This window comes from Squalius cephalus (assembly GCF_949319135.1).
Source record: "Squalius cephalus genome assembly, chromosome: 16".
Lineage (NCBI taxonomy): Eukaryota > Metazoa > Chordata > Actinopteri > Cypriniformes > Leuciscidae > Squalius > Squalius cephalus.
In genome coordinates, this window is record NC_137137.1 from 14,037,139 (window position 1) to 14,060,976 (window position 23,838).

The 23,838-nt window shown below is 41.6% G+C and overlaps 2 protein-coding genes across 2 annotated transcripts in view; one reads left to right on the forward strand and one right to left on the reverse strand.

Annotated features, from left to right (window-relative positions):
- Window positions 1-9,229, forward strand: wasa (WASP actin nucleation promoting factor a). The gene is made up of 11 exons (XM_079897483.1): window positions 1-497; window positions 1,822-1,962; window positions 2,179-2,265; window positions 4,915-5,011; window positions 5,157-5,189; window positions 5,269-5,304; window positions 5,723-5,891; window positions 5,974-6,167; window positions 6,463-7,394; window positions 8,044-8,152; window positions 8,343-9,229. Exons 1-11 carry the CDS (start codon window positions 393-395, stop codon window positions 8,393-8,395), a joined length of 1,956 nt encoding a protein of 651 aa, XP_079753609.1. The 5' UTR covers window positions 1-392; the 3' UTR covers window positions 8,396-9,229.
- The window catches only part of sema3ga (sema domain, immunoglobulin domain (Ig), short basic domain, secreted, (semaphorin) 3Ga), a 24,595-nt gene continuing 9,982 nt past the window's right edge, over window positions 9,226-23,838 (reverse strand). The window contains exons 3-18 of the mRNA XM_079897482.1: window positions 20,824-20,984; window positions 20,624-20,686; window positions 20,390-20,509; window positions 20,200-20,293; window positions 19,169-19,288; window positions 18,886-19,031; window positions 18,671-18,785; window positions 18,413-18,482; window positions 17,134-17,278; window positions 16,748-16,970; window positions 16,464-16,552; window positions 16,295-16,336; window positions 12,464-12,621; window positions 12,242-12,309; window positions 11,994-12,121; window positions 9,226-11,194 (exon numbers count right to left, since the gene is read on the reverse strand). Of these exons, the coding sequence (XP_079753608.1) occupies window positions 10,799-11,194; window positions 11,994-12,121; window positions 12,242-12,309; window positions 12,464-12,621; window positions 16,295-16,336; window positions 16,464-16,552; window positions 16,748-16,970; window positions 17,134-17,278; window positions 18,413-18,482; window positions 18,671-18,785; window positions 18,886-19,031; window positions 19,169-19,288; window positions 20,200-20,293; window positions 20,390-20,509; window positions 20,624-20,686; window positions 20,824-20,984 (2,138 nt within the window). The 3' untranslated portion in view covers window positions 9,226-10,798. The remainder of the gene's footprint in view (window positions 11,195-11,993; window positions 12,122-12,241; window positions 12,310-12,463; window positions 12,622-16,294; window positions 16,337-16,463; window positions 16,553-16,747; window positions 16,971-17,133; window positions 17,279-18,412; window positions 18,483-18,670; window positions 18,786-18,885; window positions 19,032-19,168; window positions 19,289-20,199; window positions 20,294-20,389; window positions 20,510-20,623; window positions 20,687-20,823; window positions 20,985-23,838) is intronic.

Here is a 23,838-nt window from a genome sequence, read left to right on the forward strand (position 1 = left end):
AGAGATACTAGAGGCACGGATGGAAACCAACCAACAGAAGGTTATCTTGGTGTACTTGTAGACAGTTGTAATGTTTGTTCTGATGATCTGACTGCACTAAGAGGTCTTCCGCTCTGATCTGAAACAGCATGAACATACAGCAGCGTGTCAAGCCGACAAGCAGGCGAGAGAATGAAAATAGAAAAGAAAAAAAAGTGTGGTTGTCCATTTCCTGTGAAAAGCTTTTGTCTGCTGTTGCTGAGAGTAAGAACTAGGAAGAGAAACTCAATGCTCGCTGTTCAGACTAGTCACCGGTAGTACAGAGGAGATCTCTCGCTCTCTCTCGGGGTCTCTTTCTTTCTCTCGCTTCGAGTGAAACTTTTTAACGGTTTGGTCCATGAGCATATGAGGCCATGAGGCGAACATCGAAGGAGAAAGGTCAGGAGAATGCGGGCTGCTCTCTGCTCAGTCCACAGGAGAATGAGAGGCTGGAGGATCTGCTGGGCAGGAGGTGTGTGGTAAGTTCAGAGGCCTTCAGTACAGAGACCAGAGCTAAGGTAAATTAACACTTTAGAGGGAAGATGGAGTGTTTTTCATGATGAAATTCAGTCACATCTGTGCAAACAGAGGGCCAAAAGTTTGATTTAAATGCTTTAAAAGACTTTTTTATGTGTGTTTGTGTGTGTGTGTGTGTGAAAATGTATGCATTAAGATATGGTGAATTCTGTAGACAATAAATATTGACCATATTTTTTTACTTCTCCTTTTGAGAAGCTGCCATTGATTGAACTCTTTTTTTTTAGATGTGTTTTCCCCTAATTTATCTGAATTAAGAAGTGAAACATGTTCTCCATCACTAAGACCATGTGAAAAAAACAAATCACACATTTTGTAACTTAATTTAACGAAGAGTCACTTTTAACTTTTTCACTTTTAACTTAATGGTGTGACTCTCAAAAAAAAAATTTTTTTAAATTGAAAAAAGTTACCTTACAATATACAGTGAAAATGTGTAGATTTAACAGAAGCGAAATGTACAACTGCACGCTTAATGTATAACAGTGTAAAATTTGCACTATTCAGACAACATGTACTGTAACAGTAACATACTGTAAAAATTTTATCAGTAAAATGACAATTTCAGAACTCCCTGCGTGACGCATTTCAAATTATTGTATTTTCACATTTTTTCTGTAAATTCATTACCCATTTTTTAAATAAATTTGATGGATTTTTCAGTTAATTATTTTAAAAGAACTGCAGCCACATGTAACCTATACAGTACATCAAAGAAAGCTGTAGGTAAACCAGTATATCCAAACTCATTTCTCACTTCTGTATGTGGTTATTTATTTCTACTTCCTCTGATCATTCCATTATGACACATTCAAGACACCCTGTTGTTCTGTTGTTGGCGACCATTTATGTTGCAGAAGCTTTTATCTAATATGCATATATGCACTGATTATGCAACCATGATGAAGTTGAACAATCATTATCTAAAGACTTGTAGCCTTCCGTAGCCATTTTGTGGGTATTTTTGGTGCTGCTTGACTGCACACAGTAAAAGCTTTAGTGATTAAAGGAAGAAAAGGTGTGAAATTTGTCCTCACTGCAGCGTGAACTGTGATCACTGAGAGGGGTATGACAGGGGAAGTTGCTTAAATACATTTCCTGTCACAGAAAATGATAAAAAAAAGCTATTGTATTATCTGCAACTTTACGTGTTTGCTCAGCGTTCATTGGTGAAAGTGATTCACAAACAATCATGCATGTGAGAATAATAGGCTTTTGTGAATGTGTGATGCTAAATACAGCCTTTTTTTCTGGTTTTGTCTACAGTCTCTGTCCTCAGCGGTTGTGCAGTTGCTTATGGCTGTTCCGAGCGAGCCGAACCGCTGGACGCCTCAGCAATCTGGAGTAGTGTGTTTCGTCAAGGACAGTCATCAGCGCTCCTTTTTCATCCGTCTCTTTGACCTCAAGGTTTTAAGACCATTTATCTCTTATTGGCAAACATCGTGTTTACAGCATACACTAAAGAAATGCATTAAATCTAGTCATTATAATAATCATTATCACATTTTGCATGTGCACGTGTGAATTAAAATCTCAACAAACTTTTCCCCATGGGTAGTTCTGAACATTTTTGTTTGTCTGGGAGAAAACTAAGATGATTTCATAGTTGTTACTTCTCTTCAGGCAGGGAAGCTGGTGTGGGAACAGGAAATCTATAATCAACTAATGTACCAAAGAGTCAGGCCTTTTTTTCACACTTTCCCTGGAGATGTAAGTATTTACCTGTTGTATTTACTGCAGTTCATGCCAACCTTGTGCGTTATATGCTCACTGTCATTATTACAATTGCTTTTAACATGTTTTCACAGTATCAAATAGCAATAGTATTTATTTTTTTTGTGTGTGTGTTGAGGAAGTTTTTATTTCTCTTTCCTGTAAAGTTAATTTTGCGTATTACCAGCACTTCCTCATAGCACTGTCTACCACAAAACTGTCTGCCGGTGCATTTAGGCAGGCAAAAGGAGCTCAAGTTGCACACAGTATTTGCATGTATGATGAATTCACACAGTTGTTGCTGATAAACTAGTTGGGTTAATTTTCTGGTTAGGTAATTAACCACTGTAAAATACTTTCATTTTGTCTCTATTTTAACCATTGACTGAACTATCTAATGTAGGATATAAAAAATAAAGTCATGTTTTAGGTCCTTTAGTATGAGCAGTAAGCAGTAAAATGGTAAGAACTTAAAGTGGTAAAGGTAGTAGAACTGATAAACTGTTGAGCATGTTCAGTTTGATCACTGATGCTTAGCCCTGTGGAAGTTGTTTGGATCTATAGGACAAACCATCCAAACAGTACTTTGAACTTACTATCATTGCATCTGCAACTGAGCATGACCAATGGAAAAGCATTGTAGCTGTGAGGAATCTGGAGTAGAGGAATACCCATAATCCCTTGCACTTGAACCTTTAACCCTCGTGTTATGATGCGGTTCAATTTGACCCATTTAGAATTTTTTTGTAAATACTGGCTAACCTGTTTTTTTTCTTCTTGACATTTTGTGACTTTTTCTCGTTTAGGGTTATTGAAAACGCATAGTTTCAACATGCTGATGTGTTTTGAGATATACACACATCATTTATATTATGTTTGTGATGTTCGTTTTTTTTTATATATATATATATATACCTAATGAAACTAAAGGCTGATTTCTACTTCTGAGTCAGACAGACCTACGCTGTAGGCTACGCGTTGGTTTACATTTAAGCCTGTTTTATACTTCTGCGTCGAACTGCCGCCGTAGCTACGTCGTAGGCTGTGTGTAGCGCGCGTACCCTACGGCGTACCCTGACGTGCACCTCTCCAAAAATGTAACAACGCGTCAATTCTACGCGGACACAAGCGCGGTGATTGGTCTGCCAGAACCCCTCCCTCGGGGTTTCACATGCTCCCTAGGTGCGCGTCAACGCGGACAACGACACAGAAGTATAAATTAAAACCAACACGTTGCCTACGGCGTATAGGCTCCGGCGTAGGTCCGACGCAGAAGTATAATGAGGCTCTTAGGCTGATTTATACTTCTGTGTCGGACCTACGCTGGAGCCTCTACGCTGTAGGCAACGCGTTGGTTTTCATTTATACTTCTGCGTCGTTGTCCGCGTTGACGCACAGAGGGAGCATGTGAAACCCGAGGGAGCGGTCCTATCAGACCAATCACAGCGCTTGCGTCCGCGTAGAGTTGACGCGTACATTTTTGGAGAGGTGCACGTCAGGGTACGCCGAAGGGTACGCGCGCTACACACAGCCTACGACGTAGCTACGGCGGCAGTTCGACGCAGAAGCATAATAATGAGGCCTGCGTCATTGTCCGTGTTGTCATGTCACATGCAGAGGGAGCATAAAACCCGAGGGAGAGGGAGGGGTTCTAGCAGACCAATCACAGCGCTTGCGGTCCGCGTAGAATTGACGAGTTGTTGCATTTTTGGAGAGGTGCACGTCAGGGTACACCTGGGTACGTTTGACGCAGAAGTATAAATTGGGCTTAAAAAGGAGCTTTTTCCCACTTAGGCTATACAAAAAAACAAACAAAAAAAAAAAAAAATAATTCAGGCACAGATGGTATAAATGAGCTATCATTTCTTTTTTCTTGATTTTTTTTACTTTTTCTAATTAAGGGTCGTGAGCATGCATGCAAAGTTTCAACACGCCAATGTGTAGTGAAATTTGCATACATTTTTATACGATTTTGATGTCTGTGGGTTAATTTGACCCATATATGCAGCTATTCAAAAGCAACTACAGACACAAAATAACAACATTTCGTATGCATGTCAGAGCTCTTCAACTCTATAGTCCTGAAGTGCTAAAGTGCTAGCTAAAGTCTTGCTAAATTTAACAACTTTTAATCTTCATAGTTTGTGAAAACAAAACTGTCGTCCCACTTTTTGAGCTTAGACATGAAAATGCCCTTTCCAACTTAAATTGTAATAAATTAAATCAATATATCAATTCATTATTATTTAATTAGGCTAATAATAATACATTTATTATTAAATCATCAAAAATATATTTAAAAAAATTAAGATACAAACTATTTTGTTTTTAACTCTTCGCTTGACATCAGAAATACAAAATAAATTGGACAGCTAAACATTTTTAGTGTTATTATTTTGTAACAACCTTTTGTTAACCTTTTTAATTTACATTCATGCATTTGCAAGCTGCCAGGGCTATTTTTCAAAAGTTTGCTAACTCAATGCTAATAGTGAATTAGCATGATGCTAACAACAAGCATAATCAGCCTTAATGTAAGCTACAGTTAGTGTAATTTGACTCTGTTTGATTAACTTAACTGACTCATTCCTTAACATTGTGTTTGTGCATGGACTTTGATATTCAAATATAAACTTCTCTCCTCAGGACTGTCAAGTGGGGTTAAACTTTGCAGATATAACAGAGGCTGAAAAATTCTTTGCTGTAGTGGAGGAGAAGATCAGCCAGAGAAATAGTCGCTTTGGTATTAAAAATATATACGTTCTTGCACAATATTTTGTTTCAAATGTTTTCTGCCAATTCAAAATAAACATACAGGGTTAAAAAGACAATCTAATAAAGAGTCTCACTGAAAATATTTTTTTATGCTTCCCTCTTATAACATAAAGAGAAACAGCAGAGAAAAGGATCAGATTCTAAAGGTAAGAATCTCTGATTTTCCACAATCACTATATTATTTAGATTAAGTGCAAACCAAAGGAAATTTTTTTATGTTCTTAGATCGTAGAACTTTGCCACCGCTTCCTCGACCAAATGGTAAGTGATTTTTTTTTACACAAATATTTTTTCTTGTCCATTGGGATATTAAAAATCTCTGGATGTATTTTGAATGTTGTGCTTTTTAATAAACCTTTTATTTATTTAAAAAAAAAAAATCTTTTGCTTTGTATTGGAAAACAAGGCACTCTTGTCTAGTTCCTGTTGTTGTTTTAACTTAATTATTTTAAGTTTATATGGTTATTGTAAAATGATAAAAATCCTACAAAAAACAAAAAAAACAAAAAACAATATCATGTCCAATAACAATAAATTTCCACCAAATGTTCTCGTGCTTTCTCTGCATCACAAGTTAACCAGAGGCATTGGATGTTCTGAAAACAACATCAACTTACATTTTTCTGTTCAGTAATTTAAAACTGCATGAAATGTACACAAATTGCATCTTAAATCACAGGCTCTGGTACTCCAATGTCTCCTGCCATGCCCCCAATGGTACCAAGTAATGTCCAGATCCAAATTACCCCTTCCAAATCAAAGAAAGAAAAGAAAGAAAAAGACAAGAAAAATAAGAAAAAAGGATCCAAACTGCTGAAGGGTGATATTGGAGCACCCAGTGGATTCACGTGAGTGAATAAGTGGACTCGCTTTAACCAAGATAAATGGCTTCCGTTGAGATGCTTATGTTTCGTTGTGTTATGACTTTAGGCATGTCGGTCACCTAGGCATGGGTTCAAACAATTTGGGTCCAAACAATTTGGACCCAGACCTGAAGAAACTTTTGTCCTGCGCCGGGATCAGCGAAGCAGCCATGGATGATTCGGAAACCTCTCAACTCATCTATGATGTCATTGAGCGTTCAGGTGGAATGGAGGCTGTTAAAAAGGCTGTGCACGAGAAGGGTAAGTCATCGAGATATGCAAACAGCTAACCGAGTTAAAATGTTGGATTTGTTTCATATTATGCCTCTAAGCCAGGGGTGCACAATCCTGTTCCTGGAAAACTACCTTCCTGCAAAGTTCAGCTCCAACCCTAATCAAATGCATCTGAACCAGCTAAATAAGATCTTCAGGAACACGGGATAATTACAGACAGGTTTGTTGGAGCAGGGTTTGCACTGAACTCTGCAGGAAGATACATCTCCAGGAACAGGATTGGTCACCCATGCTCTAAGTGTATTGTTTAACATTCTTTTAGAGTCTACATGCCCTCCTGTTCCTAGTGGACATCGGGGTTCTCTTCCCCAAGTGCCATCCGGGTTCTCCTCAACGCCGCCGCCGCCACCTCAAGGTCGAATGGGGCCTCTACCACCTGTCCCAGGTCAAGCCTCTGCTCCACCATCCCATCGAGGTTCCCTTCCACCCACACCTCCAAGAGCAATTCCATCACAACAAACAATAGAGGGCCGCGGTGGTCCTCCGCCAGCCCGATCTACAGCATTAGGGCCCTTGCCGCCTGTTCCTCCCGGTGGGCGTACTGGGCCCTTGCCTCAACCTCCAGGAGCCCGCAGCGCACCCTTACCGCCTGCACCTGGAGGTCGGAGTGGAGGCATGCCACCACCACCACTCCCAGGAGAACGTAGGGAGTCTTTAGCCCCCGTTCCAGGAAAGAGACCTGGAACTCAAGTGCCCGAAAGGCGAGGTAGCTTCCTGCCACCCCCACCTACTGAGGCAGCTCCCCCACCACTACCTCCAGGATCGAGGAACGCACCCTTACCCCCACATCCAAGAGACAATAGATATTTGCCACCTCCACCCCAATCTGAAATGCCGCTACCTCCTCCCCCGTCTGATTTTTTCCCTTGTCCACCTTGTGAATCATTTCCTCCACCTCCACCTGAAGACTTTGCTGATTCTGTGCCTCCACCTCATACCTTTCAATCCAACTTTCCTCCCAGAAACAATTCCTCAGGCTTCGCCCCTCCACCCCCTCGAGCCACAGCCAAACCTAGCGGAGGTGGTCCGCCTCCTCCACCTCCTCCTCCACCTCCTGCTGCTGCCCCTCCTCCAGTGAGTTTTGGAAGCAACTCCTCATCTTCAACTGGTCCACCACCTCCAGCATCCAGCGGTGGGGAAGGGGGTAGAGGAGCATTACTATCCCAGATACAATCAGGGTTGAAGCTCAAAAAGGTGAGTGTCTACACTTCCACGCTATCACTTTTGAACAATTGAATGTGTCCTGGCTGACTAAAGGTATTAATATCTTACAACAACAAAAAATCGTACTAACCCCAAACTTTTGAAAAGTTGGATATTAATACCTTTAGTCAGCCAGGACACATTCAATTGTTCAAAAGTGATAGCAAAGACATATGATGTTACAAAAGTATATATTTCAGTTAAATGCTGTCTTTTGAACTTTATATTCATCAAATAATCCTGAAAAAAAATCTGTCAGAGTTTGCTCAAAGATATCTAATCAGCATATTAGAATGATTTCTGAAGGATCAAGTGACACTGAAGACTGGAGTAATGATGCTAAAAATTCAGCTTTGCTATCACAGGGTTATATATAATAAAATATTTAAAATTCTATAAATATATATTTTTTTATCAAATAAACATCTTACCGACCTCAAACTTTTGAACAGTAGTGTAAATATTTTATTTTGTTGAAGCAAAAAAGTCAAATTGGTGTTCAAAGCATGTGACTTTCTTACAAGATCTAAGCACTGATAAGGTTCCGGTTATGTTAGCTTCTCTTTATTAATAATGTTTGCATGTATGCCTTAAGCTCAACACTCTATACCAGCAATATACTGTAATGTCTCTTGTCCAGGTGGCCGCAAACCAAGAACCCCCTTCACCTTCACTGGATTCAGGAGAAGGAATAGTTGGAGCTCTCATGATGGTGATGCAGAAGAGGAGTAAAGTCATCCATTCATCTGGTAACCACTCAAGATTGTTTTATTTAATGTAGTAATCATGAAAGTTAAAAATTAATTAGTACTTTTATATTAATATTTACACAATATATACTAGTATATAATAATGTTCAGACATTAAGTTGATCTGCTGGATTCCGTTGTTTACGTATGCTGTGCCTTTTAACATTTTCTACTTTTTAATATTTTGTAGATGAGGATGATGAATTTGATGATGAAGAGGATGATGACGAAGAATGGGATTAATCCTGTTGTAATTGGAATATTTTCGATAGATGTACTTGGGCAGCTTAACATGTTTTTGAAGTTAAACAACACTGATTCTCTAGGGATTCACTGATATTCAAATTCTGGCCAAGTTAAACTGCTAATTATTTTTATGTTAAGGTCGATAACCGAAAAAATGGCTAATATTAAAATTCTATACTATTAATCAAACTATTATAAAAACACTGATGACTGAAATCACCTGTTTTAAATGTTACAAGTGATTTTAGGCATCACAACATTATAATATACAGTATAAAAAATGAATATTCATTTAGAGATTTGCTTTGATATCACATTTAACAGTGCTGTTAAAATTATATTACTTTTTAAAGTTTTACCTTCAGGGAGAGTTTGATGACAAAGATAATTAAAGGTAAACTAATGTAAAAAAAAAAAAAAATCCTGCACAATTAAATATCCTATATATATATATACAAACATATTACATAGTGATCTAGTGATCGCTCTCTAGTCTCAAGGGAGTTCTCAGTTTCTGTGAGTGTATTTAATTCATTCAGTGCAACAAAGCTATAAAAAGGTGATCAAAGAAACTGGAACAAGTCAATGTGAAATGTAAAGTTGATCTCTTACTCAAATGTAAACGTGCAAGGTCTATGTTGTTGTTTATAGTTGTGAAGGCATTGTCCGTGAATGGCAGATGGTTAATAAAAGTGTACTATTAGATTTTTTTGAGTGTGTTAATTAATCAGCTAGAGTTTATTCAATAATGTAATGTTAATCAGTACTGAATGTATTTACCATATGTAAATATACTCAAATGTGAATAAAAAAATGAATCTATGACTTGCAAATTATTGCTTTTTTATTTTTAATTTTTTCTTACAAGACATCAACATCTAAGAGCAAGACATAACATTGTAATTTACAACTGGACTATTCTACCATTCTACTAAAAAAGCACACAAATATTGTGAAATATTTCCAGTGTTAGATATTATCTGAGTGAACTTATTTGACCGATAGTGTTTGCTTGAATGGTGATTTCTCAACCAGACAAAAAGCATGAAACTAAATGCACAGCATAAAAGTGTTATTTCCTAAACAAGTCAGTCATTTTGAATGCGTTTAAATAAATATAACAACATATCGAATTGGTCAATCATGCAAAAAATGCCCTCCACCGTTATTCAGCATCGTCTAGCAACAAGTATCATCCAATAAATAATATTCAACTTCAAATAAATATATATTACAAATAGTGAGAAGCAGCCACAGTCACACAGACATGAAGGCAAGTAGTGTTCTTGCAGATTTTGGTGCCATTATTAACCCAGTTATTGGAATCAATACATATATAACTATCAAACATACATACACACATATATTACTTTTACAATTTCATAATTTGGATGGAACATTAGAAATTGCACTGGCCCACTGATTGAGTAATTTAACAAGTAACTTTTGTAAGCAACTTTGTTTTTCTGACTACAAGATACTGGAACGTTTTCAAAGTTTATGAGGTAATATCCTCTTTAAATGTGATTTACAGTTTATTGGTTGATTTTTACTATAATTAAAGCCAGTATGTAATGACTGTATCCTAAAGCTCATATTTGTGAGGTTAGTAAATGTTTACACCTGTTTATAATACTGAAATGCTCAGTCATAAATCAACACTGACTACAATCTCAGTACAACAGACGAATGGTCAGGTACTTTAACTTTGGAGCAGTGAATGAATGTAGGATTACATACAGTGACTCTAAAAAGTGAATGCTATTGCATTAGATAACAAAATATTAAGCCATGTGGCAAATTTCAAAACAACAGACAGTTAATTAATTGTGAAAATGAACTTTCAAATATTTTGAACACTGTAAAAATGTATTTCCAAAATAAATTTTAATCACTTTAAAAAGTAACTTCCAAAAATATTTGGAGCCACTGTTCATGAATTAATTAATTCAATTTATTTGGTTAATTTTGAACACTTTAAAATGATCAATTTATTTTGGACACATACAAATTAATTTCCAAATATATGGAGCCGCTGTTCACAAATGAATTAATCAGGTACATTTTGAACACTGTAAAGATTTATTCATTTTCAAGTGTCCAAAAAATAATTACTTTTGAATATTGTAAAAATTTGATATTTTTTTAATTGTCCAATAGTGTCCAAATACTTTTTGGGGCCACTGTTCATAAATGATCCTATTTAGGTACGTTAAATGAATACATTTTCGTTTTTAAGTGTCGCAAATTCCGATTCCTTATAAACACTGTAAAACGTGTCCAGACGGTCCAAAAGTGTCCAAATACTTTTAGGTGGCACTGCACATGAACTAACCTATGCAAGTCCATAAACTGCTCGGAACAAGGTGACGAACAGGGAACTGTCTTTTCCTCTCCTCCTCACTCCCCACTAGCCTTCAGTGCTTCTGTGTGTCTGCGGTTGGCGCGTTTAGGGAGGTCAGCCTGAGAGTTCCCCCCGGAAGTCAGCTGCTCCCAGTAGGACTGGCAGTACTGCTGAATCAGACGCATTTCAGGCTCCAGCAGGAGTGCTGGGGTAGGACGTGCAGGGTCCTGTTGATGGTCTTTGCGATGGCTCCTCGAGGCCTCTTCCTCCTCATCGGGGGTGGTGAGGGCTACAGCGATGTCCCGGTCCAGGATCCGTAAATAGACACGAGCCAGCGTGTGTTTGAAGTTATTTTCAGTGGCCAGGCAATGGTATTGGCCTGCATCTGCTTTGGTGAGAGTTTTCAGAAGGACCCCCTGAGGAGTCTTAAGAACTTCCCCGTCTCGATTTAGCTGTAAACATAATCAGAGCAATGTGCAGTTATAATCTGACAATACGCTACTGTTTAAAAGTATGAGGTTGGCAAGATTTTTTAAATGTTTTTGAAGTCTTTCATGCTCACCAAGGCTGCATTTATTTGATTTAAAAATACAGTAAAAACAGTAATATTACGAAATAATTGTTATAGAAATAACTTTTCTATTTTATGCTGATTTGGTGCTCAAGAGACATTTCTTATTATCAATAGTTGTTTCCATCTACATATATTTTGCGCATTTTGGGATATCGCATTTAAAAAGAAAAACGCTGGATGGAGGTGCCAAGATGCGCATACATTTTAAAAATGCGCATTAAAAACGTACATTACGGATAATTTTTTTTATCTGATAAGTTGGCATGTGAGTAAACAACGATGGAAACACATTTACCAATTAAATCCCTCGATGCACAACAAAAAACTCATGTGACTTTGCCTCAACAGTGGATGTGACTGGATAACTGGACTAACCAGCGTTAGTATCATTGCACAGCATCTCAAATGTTGGCTGATTTGAATGATTTGGTTGACATGATAGCGTTCACAAACATCAGGCATCCGGAAGCAAGATGACATGACAGCGGTTATTGGGTTTCGTCATTTATTATGTATGAAAAAAAGAGCCACAGTGCTCGATTGCACTAATTCATTTCTTACTGACCCCAAACTTTTGAACAGTAGTGTGTATTAACCAACAAAATGAAAATGTTAATATATAATAAATGTTTTATTTGGCTGGTGGTTTGAAATAAAGTAAAAGCATGAAATCATACCACTTTTCGTCTGCCCTCCTTCTGGTAGAGCCATTTGATAGTGGCCTGGGGAGAGCGCGGCACGCACTCCAGAAATGTGCTGCTACCCTCCACCCCGAACTGAACTTTCTCCTTCAGTCTCCTCTCCACTAGTAGACACAGTAAAAGATTACAGTCATATGCTGAGTCCTATTACACAAATACATCAGACTGACCACATTATAATCCTGCAGGCTGATTTTTGTTGATGAACTGTGTGTTTTTGTTACCTTTGGCATTGTAGCCCCGGCACTGACGCAAAGGGTCACCGTGTTTAACGTCCTGCCTTCTGCTCCTCCTGAATGAGATAATATGAAAATGATATAATTAAACTCCACATCAATTTACTGCCCTATGAAATGGAACTCACATAAGCCCCTTGTAGAATGTTTTAATAATCTTCTCGTCATGATTCAGTTGCGCAGTATGTGCAATTTCAAAGGTTCTCTGACCTTTTGGTGGCTTGTGTGAAGGCAGAGCAGTTATCGCCATCCCAGGCACAGTAGGGGTCTCTGGCCAGACAGCAGTCCGAACAGGCCTTTCCATACACTCCACAGCGGTGCAAAGACATCTGGGTAAGACCTGCCTCGGAAGATACGTACAGCTGTTGCTGAAAAAAAAAACGGATGAAAAAAAAGGAAAATATTTTAATGCCATACTATTGATTTCTGTTAAAAAAAAATGTATTATACTCCTAAAGGCTATTATTGTAACGATCACCAGCTAGAGCTGCCCTTGTGAGCCACCAGAGGGCAGTCCACATCAGACTATCATATTCACTCACTAACTACATTTCCCATAACTCACTGCCCGGACTCATCATCACTTATCACTGATCACATTCACCTGTACCTCATTCACTGATTGCATTCACCTGTCTCATCATCCTGTTAGTCTGTCTTTATAAACCTTGTTCATTCATTCACTCACCGCGAAGTCTTGTTGTACTGTTAGTCTGCATTTCCCGAGCATTTTCCCTGGTTTCTTGTCTGGTTTTTGAATATCTCGCCCTGGTCCCTGGATTACTCTCTTGCCTCTGGTCCCTGCCTGTTTTGTTAGTTTGTTTCTTTATTTGTTTGTTTGGACTGCCTACCTGTGTTTTGACCCTTTGCCTGTACTTTGGATTACGCCTTTGGATTACCCCTTTGTGTCTCCGAGCAGTTCGTAACAGAAGACTTCGCCACACTTCAGATCCAGCAGCTATGACCTCCTGTAATACAGCAGTACGGATCTCACTTGATCTTCCCAGCATGAGCCGGGAGTTCGCTGGACAGATCGCGGCCTTAGCCCTGGATAGCCTCGATCTGTTCCAGTACACCTGGGGGTTTTTTCCTCTCGCTGCCTCTTGCTCTCTGGGTGACGAGGCTATTAAGTTATGTTACCGGCTGGGGGCTAAGGAGGTCGACCCGAGGGAGCTCCCCGATCTCTCTGGTCTGGATTGGAGAGAGGCACTCTCCAGATGTCTGGAGAGCTTCCTTCCGTGGCACCCCCGTCCAGCCGAGCCTGCACTTCACGCCAGTCCAGCCGAGCCTGCACTTCACGCCAGATCTGCCGAAGCCAAGACAGCAAGCGACATGCCCGCCAAGCTAGAGTCTTCACCGCTGGTCCCGTCCAGCACAGAGCCCTCTTCACTGCTGGTCCCGTCCAGCACAGAGCCCTCTTCACCGCTGGTCCCGTCCAGCACAGAGCCCTCTTCACCGCTGGTCCCGTCCAGCACAGAGCCCTCTTCACTGCTGGTTCCGTCCAGCACAGAGCCTTCACTGCTGGTCCCGTCCAGCTCAGAGCCCTCTTCGCCGCTGGTCCCGTCCAGCACAGAGCCCTCTTCACCGCTGGTTCCGTCCAGCACAGAGCCTTCACTGCTGGTCCCGTCCAGCACAGAGCCCTCTTCACCGCTGGTCCCGTCCAGCACAGAGCCCTCTTCACCGCTGGTCCCGTCCAGCACAGAGCCTTCACTGCTGGTCCCGTCCAGCTCAGAGCCCTCTTCACCGCTGGTCCCGTCCAGCACAGAGCCCTCTTCACCGCTGGTTCCGTCCAGCACAGAGCCTTCACTGCTGGTCCCGTCCAGCTCAGAGCCCTCTTCGCCGCTGGTCCCGCCCAGCTCAGAGCCCTCTTCACCGCTGGTTCCGTCCAGCACAGAGCCTTCACTGCTGGTCCCGTCCAGCTCAGAGCCCTCTTCGCCGCTGGTCCCGCCCAGCTCAGAGCCCTCTTCGCCGCTGGTTCTGTCCAGCTCAAAGCCTTCTTCATCGCTGGTCCTAACCAGCTCAGAGTCCTCTTCGCCGCTGGTCCTACCCAGCTCAAAGCCCTCGCCGCCGCTGGTCCCGTCAAGCTCAGAGTGCGCTTCTGCTGATCCAGAGACTGTTCACGTCACTTCTGCCGATCCAGAGACTGAGCTTCACGTCACTTCTGTCGATCCAGAGAGTGAGCTTCACGTCACTTCTGCTGATCCAGAGACTGTTCACGTCACTTCTGCCGATCCAGAGACTGAGCTTCACGTCACTTTTGCCGATCCAGAGACTGAGCTTCACGTCACTTCTGCCGATCCAGAGACTGAGCTTCGCGTCACTTCTGCCGATCCAGAGACTGAGCTTCGCGTCACTTCTGCCGATCCAGAGACTGAGCTTCGCGTCACTTCTGCCGATCCAGAGACTGAGCTTCACGTCACTTCTGCCGATCCAGAGACTGAGCTTCACGTCACTTCTGCCGATCCAGAGACTGAGCTTCACGTCACTTCTGCCGATCCAGAGACTGAGCTTCACGTCACGTCCGCCCGTCAAGTGTCTCGTCCCGCCGAGACTGAATCTGTTCCTGAGCCTGAAACTGATCCGGATACTGAGCTTGAATCTGTTCCTCTTCCTCTTTCTGCGCCTGTGTCTTTGGACAAGATGGCCGACTCCACGCCTGTGTCTTCGGACAAGATGGCCGACTCCACGCCTGTGTCTTCGGACAAGATGGCCGACTCCACGCCTGTGTCTTCGGACAAGATGGCCGACTCCACGCCTGTGTCTTCGGACAAGATGGCCGACTCCACGCCTGTGTCTTCGGACAAGATGGCCGACTCCACGCCTGTGTCTTCGGACAAGATGGCCGACTCCACGCCTGTGTCTTCGGACAAGATGGCCGACTCCACGCCTGTGTCTTCGGACAAGATGGCCGACTCCACGCCTGTGTCTTCGGACAAGATGGCCGACTCCACGCCTGTGTCTTCGGACAAGATGGCCGACTCCACGCCTGTGTCTCCGGACACGATGACCTCCACCGAGCCAGTTTCTATGGACAAGATGGCCGCTGACATGTCTGTTCCTGAGCCGGAGCCGGTGTCTGTTCCTGAGCCGGAGCCGGTGTCTGTTCCTGAGCCGGAGCCGGTGTCTGTTCCTGAGCCGGAGCCGGTGTCTGTTCCTGAGCCGGAGCCGGTGTCTGTTCCTGAGCCGGAGCCGGTGTCTGTTCCTGAGCCGGAGCCGGTGCCGGTGTCTGTGTCTGTTCCTGTGCCCTGGCCGCCCGAGGGGTCGTCTCCGCCCTGGCCGCCCGATGGACGGTCGTCTCCGCCCTGGCCGCCCGATGGAGGGTCGTCTCCGCCCTGGCCGCCCGATGGACTGCCTGCTCCGTCCTGGCCTCCCGTATTACCACAGTCTCAAGGTCCTCTTCCGCTCCACGGACCTGGCCCTCCATCCCGCCCCCGGAATCGCCTCCGGGCCACCTCCCACCTGGACAGTTTTGGAGCGTCTGGAAGCCGCTCTTTGGGGAGGGGCTATGTAACGATCACCAGCTAGAGCTGCCCTTGTGAGCCACCAGAGGGCAGTCCACATCAGACTATCATATTCACTCACTAACTACATTTCCCATAACTCACTGCCCGGACTCATCATCACTTATCACTGATCACATTCACCTGTACCTCATTCACTGATTGCATTCACCTGTCTCATCATCCTGTTAGTCTGTCTTTATATACCTTGTTCATTCATTCACTCACCGCGAAGTCTTGTACTGTTAGTCTGCATTTCCGAGCATTTTCCCTGGTTTCTTGTCTGGTTTTTGAATATCTCACCCTGGTCCCTGGATTACTCTCTTGCCTCTGGTCCCTGCCTGTTTTGTTAGTTTGTTTCTTTATTTGTTTGTTTGGACTGCCTACCTGTGTTTTGACCCTTTGCCTGTACTTTGGATTACGCCTTTGGATTACCCCTTCAATAAAAGCTGCACTTGGATCTCTACCTTCGAGCCTCGGAGCAGTTCATGACAATTATATTTAGAACTCTTTTTTTTAACATTTTATTTTTGACTCTTACCCGTTTGGCGGATATGTGCATTGTTTTGACAGCAGCAGGTGTCTGTTAATAAAAAGGAATTAGAAAAGCATACTTCATTATATTTTTATGAAATATTATGTAAAGTAATTTTTATTATGTAAGTGTATTTATTTATTTTAATATAACATTAAAATTCTGATATATTTACCCTGAAAACTTCCACTTCCTCTAAAGTGAGCTCTTCCATTGTGGTGGGATCCTTGGGCAGGACTATAACTTTTTGGACCGTACCATGATCTGTGGGGTGACAGAAAAGTGATACAGTTTACACAATATTTTTATCAGAATCTGCATCCTACATTTCATTTCTAAAATTGATAGGGTGAATTTTTATCTCATGCCGACTTTAACAACTAGGGTGTACACTATCCCAAGTTTTACAGATTCAAGAAACTTGACTAATTTCAGCAAAACAGAGGATGCAAGTCTCACCCGTTCCCAGAAAGAGAACCTCATATCGGCCATCCACAGCATCCACCTGGTCCACTGCAATAGTAGTAAAGCGATAGTCTACACCAGAGCGCACCACCAGAGGGCGCTTGTGAATGGGATACACAGGGTGGTACATGAGAGGATGAGCACGAATGAAGTTAACCGCTTCATCTGAGAACTCTTTTGTGGACTGAAGACCCGGTGTGAATGTGCCTCCCGGACACTAATGCGGGAAACAGATGGAGAGTCAGTCAGATAAATGTACACCCATGTAGCCTCAGCAATAAATTATATCATAGGCACTGTAAAATGGATAAGCAGCACAAAATTTGGGTGAAATTACCAAATTTTCATGATGCTTGAGAGAAAAATTTACTGAAACTCACCGTTCCCGGACGAGGATAGGGAATCTTCCCTGTGTATGTAGTCCATTGGTAGTTGTGTCCGTGTTTATGAGCAAAAGGGCCATTAAAGACATTTCGGATATCAGCCATTGAGTAGACACACACGGCTGAGCCTTTAAACACAGAGCTAAGAGACAAAAACAAGACAGATGACTAAAATATCACAGATCCAGAAACAAACAATTCTCAAAGGGGAAGAAAACAGATTGGGGGTTTAAAACACAAAAAGAAGAATATATAAAAGTCAGAAATTACTATTATTTGCCATTATCACTGCTTCAAATATGCCTACTTACGTACTATATAATAGGCACAAAAAAACAAACAGTTTGTGAGCAGAGTAGTATGTCAGAATTCATATTATTCGACTACTTCCGATGAGATTCGCGAGAAGTGCGCGTTCGATGGACACTTTACTATCCCATGAGGTCACGGGAGAGGATTTGTGAATGGAGGTGAAGCGACGCAACTGACGCTGTTGGTCACATGACAATGACAACATGGCGGATGTAGAACATCCAAATTTAATTCACAATACGCACGTTCATACTAAATAAAACATACTTTTTTAATGGTCATGAAGTAAGTTTCAAGCCAAATGTACTACCTACTGAAGGGTTACAAATTTAAGAATCTATTTCAGATATGCTTCCTTACATAACATCACGGTGAAGAATACTGATTTTAGCATTTGAGGTTTTAATTTAGATAGTATATAAACTGAGAAAGTGATTATTGAGTTTACAGCAAGATATTCCTGCCCGACCTGTTTTTCCTTTGTAAGTTAAATGAGTCAGATCACGGAGACGCTAACCTATTGTCTTTAATGGCTCTTGGAGCAAGAGCCACAGTCCAGACGTTGAATCGTTTGGCTGATTGGATTAGCACATATGCATTTGAGTGGTTATGCTGATTAAATTGAGACTGCCGGTCTGGGGCGGGTTCCTTAACCTGTATACTCATTTACATGCTTTGTTTGAATTTGTCTCCACCTTCAAAAGTCCCTCCTCCTAAAATGCCTATAAGACACCATGTAAATTTATATACTTTAGATCATGTTGGAAGTACTGCAGCCACGTACAGCGGAGTTCTCAATAAAGAATAACTTCTGTTGAACATGATCCCAACTGTCTCCTGGTCTCTGCTTCGATGAAAGAAAACTTTACAACACTACTATACAATATGTGATTTTGGACTCAGCATATGTGTTGATCTGAAGATATATAGAAGATGATGTATAAATGAAAAAGCAGGTGTGTACCCAGAAGTTGAGAAGACGCCATAGACCACAGGGTTTCGTTCATCCTGGGCAGGCTGGATAAACACATCCCCTGGAGTGGAGGAGAAAAAATGTGTCAATACTCAGACATCTCTGGAAACGCAACAGCATTTGCTATATCTGAAATACTTGGCGTATTTAACACCACTAGATGGCACAATAATCTCAAAACTGCTATGCAAAACATCACACATTGTAAAAACTATTGTTAAATAAACTTGGAAAGAAAACCACACTCACTCAGTTCATCAAAGAAGGTTTCCACCCCATCATCTCCCATCACAGAGCACACCAGCCTGGCCTTCAGAAAAGTCGTCCATTTGTTCACAAGAGACTTCTGTCCGCCCTCATCATTCTGTGAAGAAAAAAACACAGCTGTTTATTGACTGACTGAACTGTGAACTGCTTCCTGTGCACCTGCGGTCTCTGGTTACGTGAAGCAGGATATTGCTCACCAAGCACACGCGGCCCACTCTGGCCAACACACTTGGGCTCGCTCCTCCCCCCGAGTCCAGACTCTTCTCACGAAAGAAGAAATAGAGCTTGTCGTCGTTCTTCTCTGAGCTGTCAGGAATCTGTTTCATGTGAACAAATACAGGTTCTAGGAAATAAACAGAGTGTGCATGTCACATCCATCCAAATATTTAAATGGAAACTAAAACAGCTGAGCAAATATTTATTGTCATTCTAATTAAATTGACATCTGCCAATTCAAATATGAACAGCAGAGCTATTTACCATTCAGCCACCTAGAGTCATACTGCTCTGATCTCACAGCTGGCCGGCTCCCCATCGTCCTGAAGATGCCTGGATCACTGCTCATGAAGTCCACCGGCACTCCTGCATACAGGTTTCCATCTAAGGGTAGGAGAGGTGATAAATGAATTCATGAGTGCAAGTGAAAGCTTCATGTTTCAGATGATTTGGGAAGTTTGGTGATCTGTTTACACATTAGACAGGATATTTAACCTTCGATAAGTTCTGTTGATCTTTCATGCTTTACTGAACATCAGATAGGGATACATTGGAGACTCCCATATTTACCAGCATGGCTTTTAGTAAAATATGCTTATGGTAAATTAAAATGTATAATATTGAATTATTATATTTGTGGTGTCATGTTGTGGCCATTATGTGAACTGCACTCCAATATAAAGTATTGTTGTAAGGATACCACAATATTCTTTATAAATACATAATTGATGTCACAAAGCATTTTATTTATTTAAAGTAATCGTTAAACTACGTAGTAACTGCTAAGCCAAAAACTTATCGCAGTCAAATATATCTATTATGACCTGAATCAGCAATGTAAGCAAATGTAAAATGTAAATATCAGTAAGGATTCTGATATTATCATTCTGTTATTGTTCTGTTATGATTCTGTAATGTTATATGTTGTGATTTTTGTGCTGTTATGTTCTGTTATTTTGTGATCCTGTTATGATTTGGTTATGTTATGGTATATTATGTTTTTATACTATGCTATATTCTGATTTTGTTATGATGTTATGAATCTGTTATGTTCTAATTATTTTATGCTATATTATGTTCTGGTATGTTACGATATCATGATGTTATGGTTATGTTATGTAATGATATGGCATGTTATATGTTATGATTGTTATGTTCTGCTATTTTGAGGATTGTTTGATAAAATGACAGATGACAACAGTTGCTACAGTAGGATTGGCTATTAATGTGCTTAGTGAAGGATCAATTACATAAAGTCTAAAAGTGATATAGCATCTACATTAATCGTTTCTTACTAATCAGGGCTGCGACATTCTCCTGGTTTGGATCGTAAGAGCATTTTCCCTTCCCAGAGTCCACATAACCAGGAATCAGCCTGAAGAGGTAGTCCTGTGGACATCAGAGCAGCGAGAGCATTTGGTTTTTGTCACTGCAGATTGTGTGTATATACACGAGTATATACAGTGTATTTATGTCTGTGTGTACCTCAGCTCTCCAGCCTCTGTTGATGAAAGTGCAGATGGGTTTATAAGCTCCTGTGCCGCAGGTGTACAGGTGAGTCCTGTTCCACGGCTCAATCAGACGCACAAAGTTAGCACATTCTCCCTGAAAAAACACACACACAACTGTTAAAGGGATATTGGTCAGAACAAGTCTCGCATTCTATTTAGTGATTCAGTTACTAGGATGGTTTGATTAAAATAACTGATGTAAACTCACATGCCTGCCTTTCCCAGTCATCTGACACTCTCCCTTTCTCTGAGCTGGAGCTGGCCAGTGGATCTACAGACATAAAACACCCACAGCATTATAAAAAGAATTCACTGACACTTCAATTCTTCTGGGGTCAGTGTTCGGGTGACAATTGCTTCATGTTATTTTGTTGTGAATGGAATTGATTCATTTGAATCATCCCTTACAATGAGAGGCTCTTTGTTGATGTTTTGCATGTCCAGAGAAACCAGATATTCGCGGCTGCCCAGGTACAACCGCCCCTGGTCTGGGTCAACGTGCAAGATCCGGTAGTCACTGGTGTTGAAGGAGAAACTGAAAGGCCTTGCTGTCCGAGTGTCCATCAATTCTGATGAATGACAAAAGAGAAGTACAGGAAATAAAATGATGAATCCTGTTTATATAACTTTTAAAATTAACTTATTTTAAAATGTAGGCCTAAATTATTCCCAAATTTTTAGCAGCCATTACTCCAGTGTTCAGTCATTCTAATATGCAGATTTGGTGCTCAAGAAACATTTTGATTTTGAAAATGGTTGTAAAATTTTTTCAGGATTCAGGAAAGTACATACATATACATATATATATATACACTGCTCAAAAAAATTAAAGGAACACTTTGAAAACACATCAGATCTCAATGGGGAAAAATATCATGCTGGATATCTATACTAATATGGACTGGGTAATGTGTTATGAACGAAAGGATGCCACATCGTTTGATGGAAATGAAAATGATCAACCTACAGAGGATTGAATTCAAAGACACCCCGGAAATCTAAGTGAAAAAATGATGCAGCAGGCTTGTCAATTTTGCTGAAATTTCATTGCAGCAACTCAAAATGGTACTCAGTAGTTTGTATGGCCCCCACGTGCTTGTATGCATGCCTGACAACGTCGGGACATGCTCCTACTGAGACGACGGATGGTGTCCTGGGGTATTTCCTCCCAGATCTGGACCAGCGCATCACTGAGCTCCTGGACAGTCTGAGGTGCAACCAGGTGATGTCAGATGGACCGAAACACAATGTCCCATAGGTGTTCTATTGGACGTAGGTCAGGTGAGCGTGGTGGCCCTTCAATGGTATCATTCCTTCATCCTCCAGGAACTGCCTGCATGCTCTCGCCACATGAGGCCGGGCATTGTTGTGCACCAGGAGGAACCCAGGACCCACTGCACCAGCATAGGGTCTGACAATGGATCCAAGGATTTCATCCCGATACCTAATGGCAGTCAGGGTGCCATTGTCTAGCCTGCAGAGGTCTGTGCGTCCCTCCATGGATATGCCTCCCCAGACCATCACTGACCCACCACCAAACCGGTCATGCTGAACGATGTTACAGGCAGCATAACATTCTCCACGGCTTCTCCAGACCCTTTCCTGTCTGTCACGTGCTCAGGGTGAACCTGCTCTCATTTGTGAAAACCACAGGGCACCAGTGGCGGACCTGCCAATTCTGGTGTTCAATGGGAAATGCCAATCGAGCTCCCTGGTGCTGGGCAGTGAGCACAGGGCCCACTAGAGGATGTCGGGCCCTCAGGCCACCCTCATGAAGTCTGTTTCTGATTGTTTGGTCAGAGACATTCACACCAGTGGCCTGCTGGAGGTCATTTTGTAGGGCTCTGGCAGTGCTCATCATGTTCCTCCTCGCACAAAGGAGCAGATACCGGTCCTGCTGATGGGTTAAGGACCTTCTACGGCCCTGTCCAGCACTCCTAGAGTAGCTGTCTGTCTTCCTGGAATCTCCTCCATGCTCTTGAGACTGTGCTGGGAGACACAGCAAACCTTCTGGCAATGGCACGTATTGATGAGCCATCCTGAAGGAGCTGGACTGCCTGCGCAACCTCTGTAGGGTCCAGGTATCGCCTCATGCTACCAGTAGTGACACTGACCCTAGCCAAATGCAAAACTGGTGAAAAACAGTCCAAAAAGATGAGTAGGGAAAAAATGTCAGTGGCCTCCACCTGTAAAACCATTCCTGTTTTGGGGTTGTCTCACTGTTGCCCATCTAGTGCACCTGCTGTTAATTTCATTAACACTAAAGCTGCTGAAACTGATTACCAACCCCCTCTGTTACTTAACTGACCAGATCAATATCCCAGGAGTTTAACTGACTTGATGCTATTCTCTGATTAAAAAGTGTTCCCTTTATTTTTTTGAGCAGTGTATATATATATATATATATATATATATATATATATATATATATATATCTAAAAAAAATGTGATGAATTTGACTCACCATAATAATAGCCTCTTAAATAATAATATTAATCATATTAATGATTATGCTTAATTAGAACACTTTTCTGGCTGCATTTGGTGTCAATAATGTGTTTTTGAGCCTTATTGTGAGGCGGTAAAGGTACTTAAGAGAGAAAGGGTGAGAAACTGCTCAATAAATGTACTACTATAATAGTGTTTCATCTATAGGGGGTGCTCTTAACTCTCTCTTCATGCATCTGCTATCTGAAATCCACACGCTCTCACTAAACACAGTTCTGTGGGCATTTCCTTTTTCCAGATGAAATCGTTAAAATAAAAATCTTGTAGTAGCAGTGTTCTGGGGCGCTCCTCTTCAGCGAGCTCTTCTTGAAGGTGGAAGGAAGAGCTGAGAAGTTGGTGGCTCTTGGGAGCAAACTGCACTTAACACAGTTCCAGAAACATTTCCTGAGTGCCAGCAAATAGAAAAAACCCTTCCACATGTGGGCTAAGTATTCAGTCTCAAAGGCAAAGATTAAAATGAAGAACTTCAGCGGAGTTAAAATGAACCGTTTACTCCGACATTCTTGCAGGCTGTCACAGGGCTTCAAAAGAACGCCAGACCCTGATGCAAGAATTGCAGTTAATGTTGTGTGAATGTTTAACTGCGTAGACTTGTGTCGGTTATGAATTATGATTTCAGGCCTGAAAGAGACGCCAGCATCTAATAATAAAAGATTTTTCCAAAACTGAAATTCTGTCATAAATTCCTCACTCAGGGTGAATAGAAACCGATTTAAAACAAACTGTTCTTTTCTATTTGTTCCCCTAAGCAGGAACAATCTGACACACACACACACACACACACACACACACACACACACACACACACACACACACACACACACACACACACACACACACACACATACACACACACACACACACACACACACACACACACACACACACACACACACACTCTCCTTTGAGGATGAA

Excerpts from the sequence above, each read along its gene's own strand:
- wasa (XM_079897483.1), top strand. The coding sequence starts at position 393 with ATGAGGCGAACATCGAAGGAGAAAGGTCAGGAGAATGCGGGCTGCTCT. Across the intron at positions 1,963-2,178 it reads TCCGTCTCTTTGACCTCAAG|GCAGGGAAGCTGGTGTGGGA; the intron begins GTTTTAAGACCA and ends ACTTCTCTTCAG. Across the intron at positions 8,153-8,342 it reads TAAAGTCATCCATTCATCTG|ATGAGGATGATGAATTTGAT; the intron begins GTAACCACTCAA and ends AATATTTTGTAG.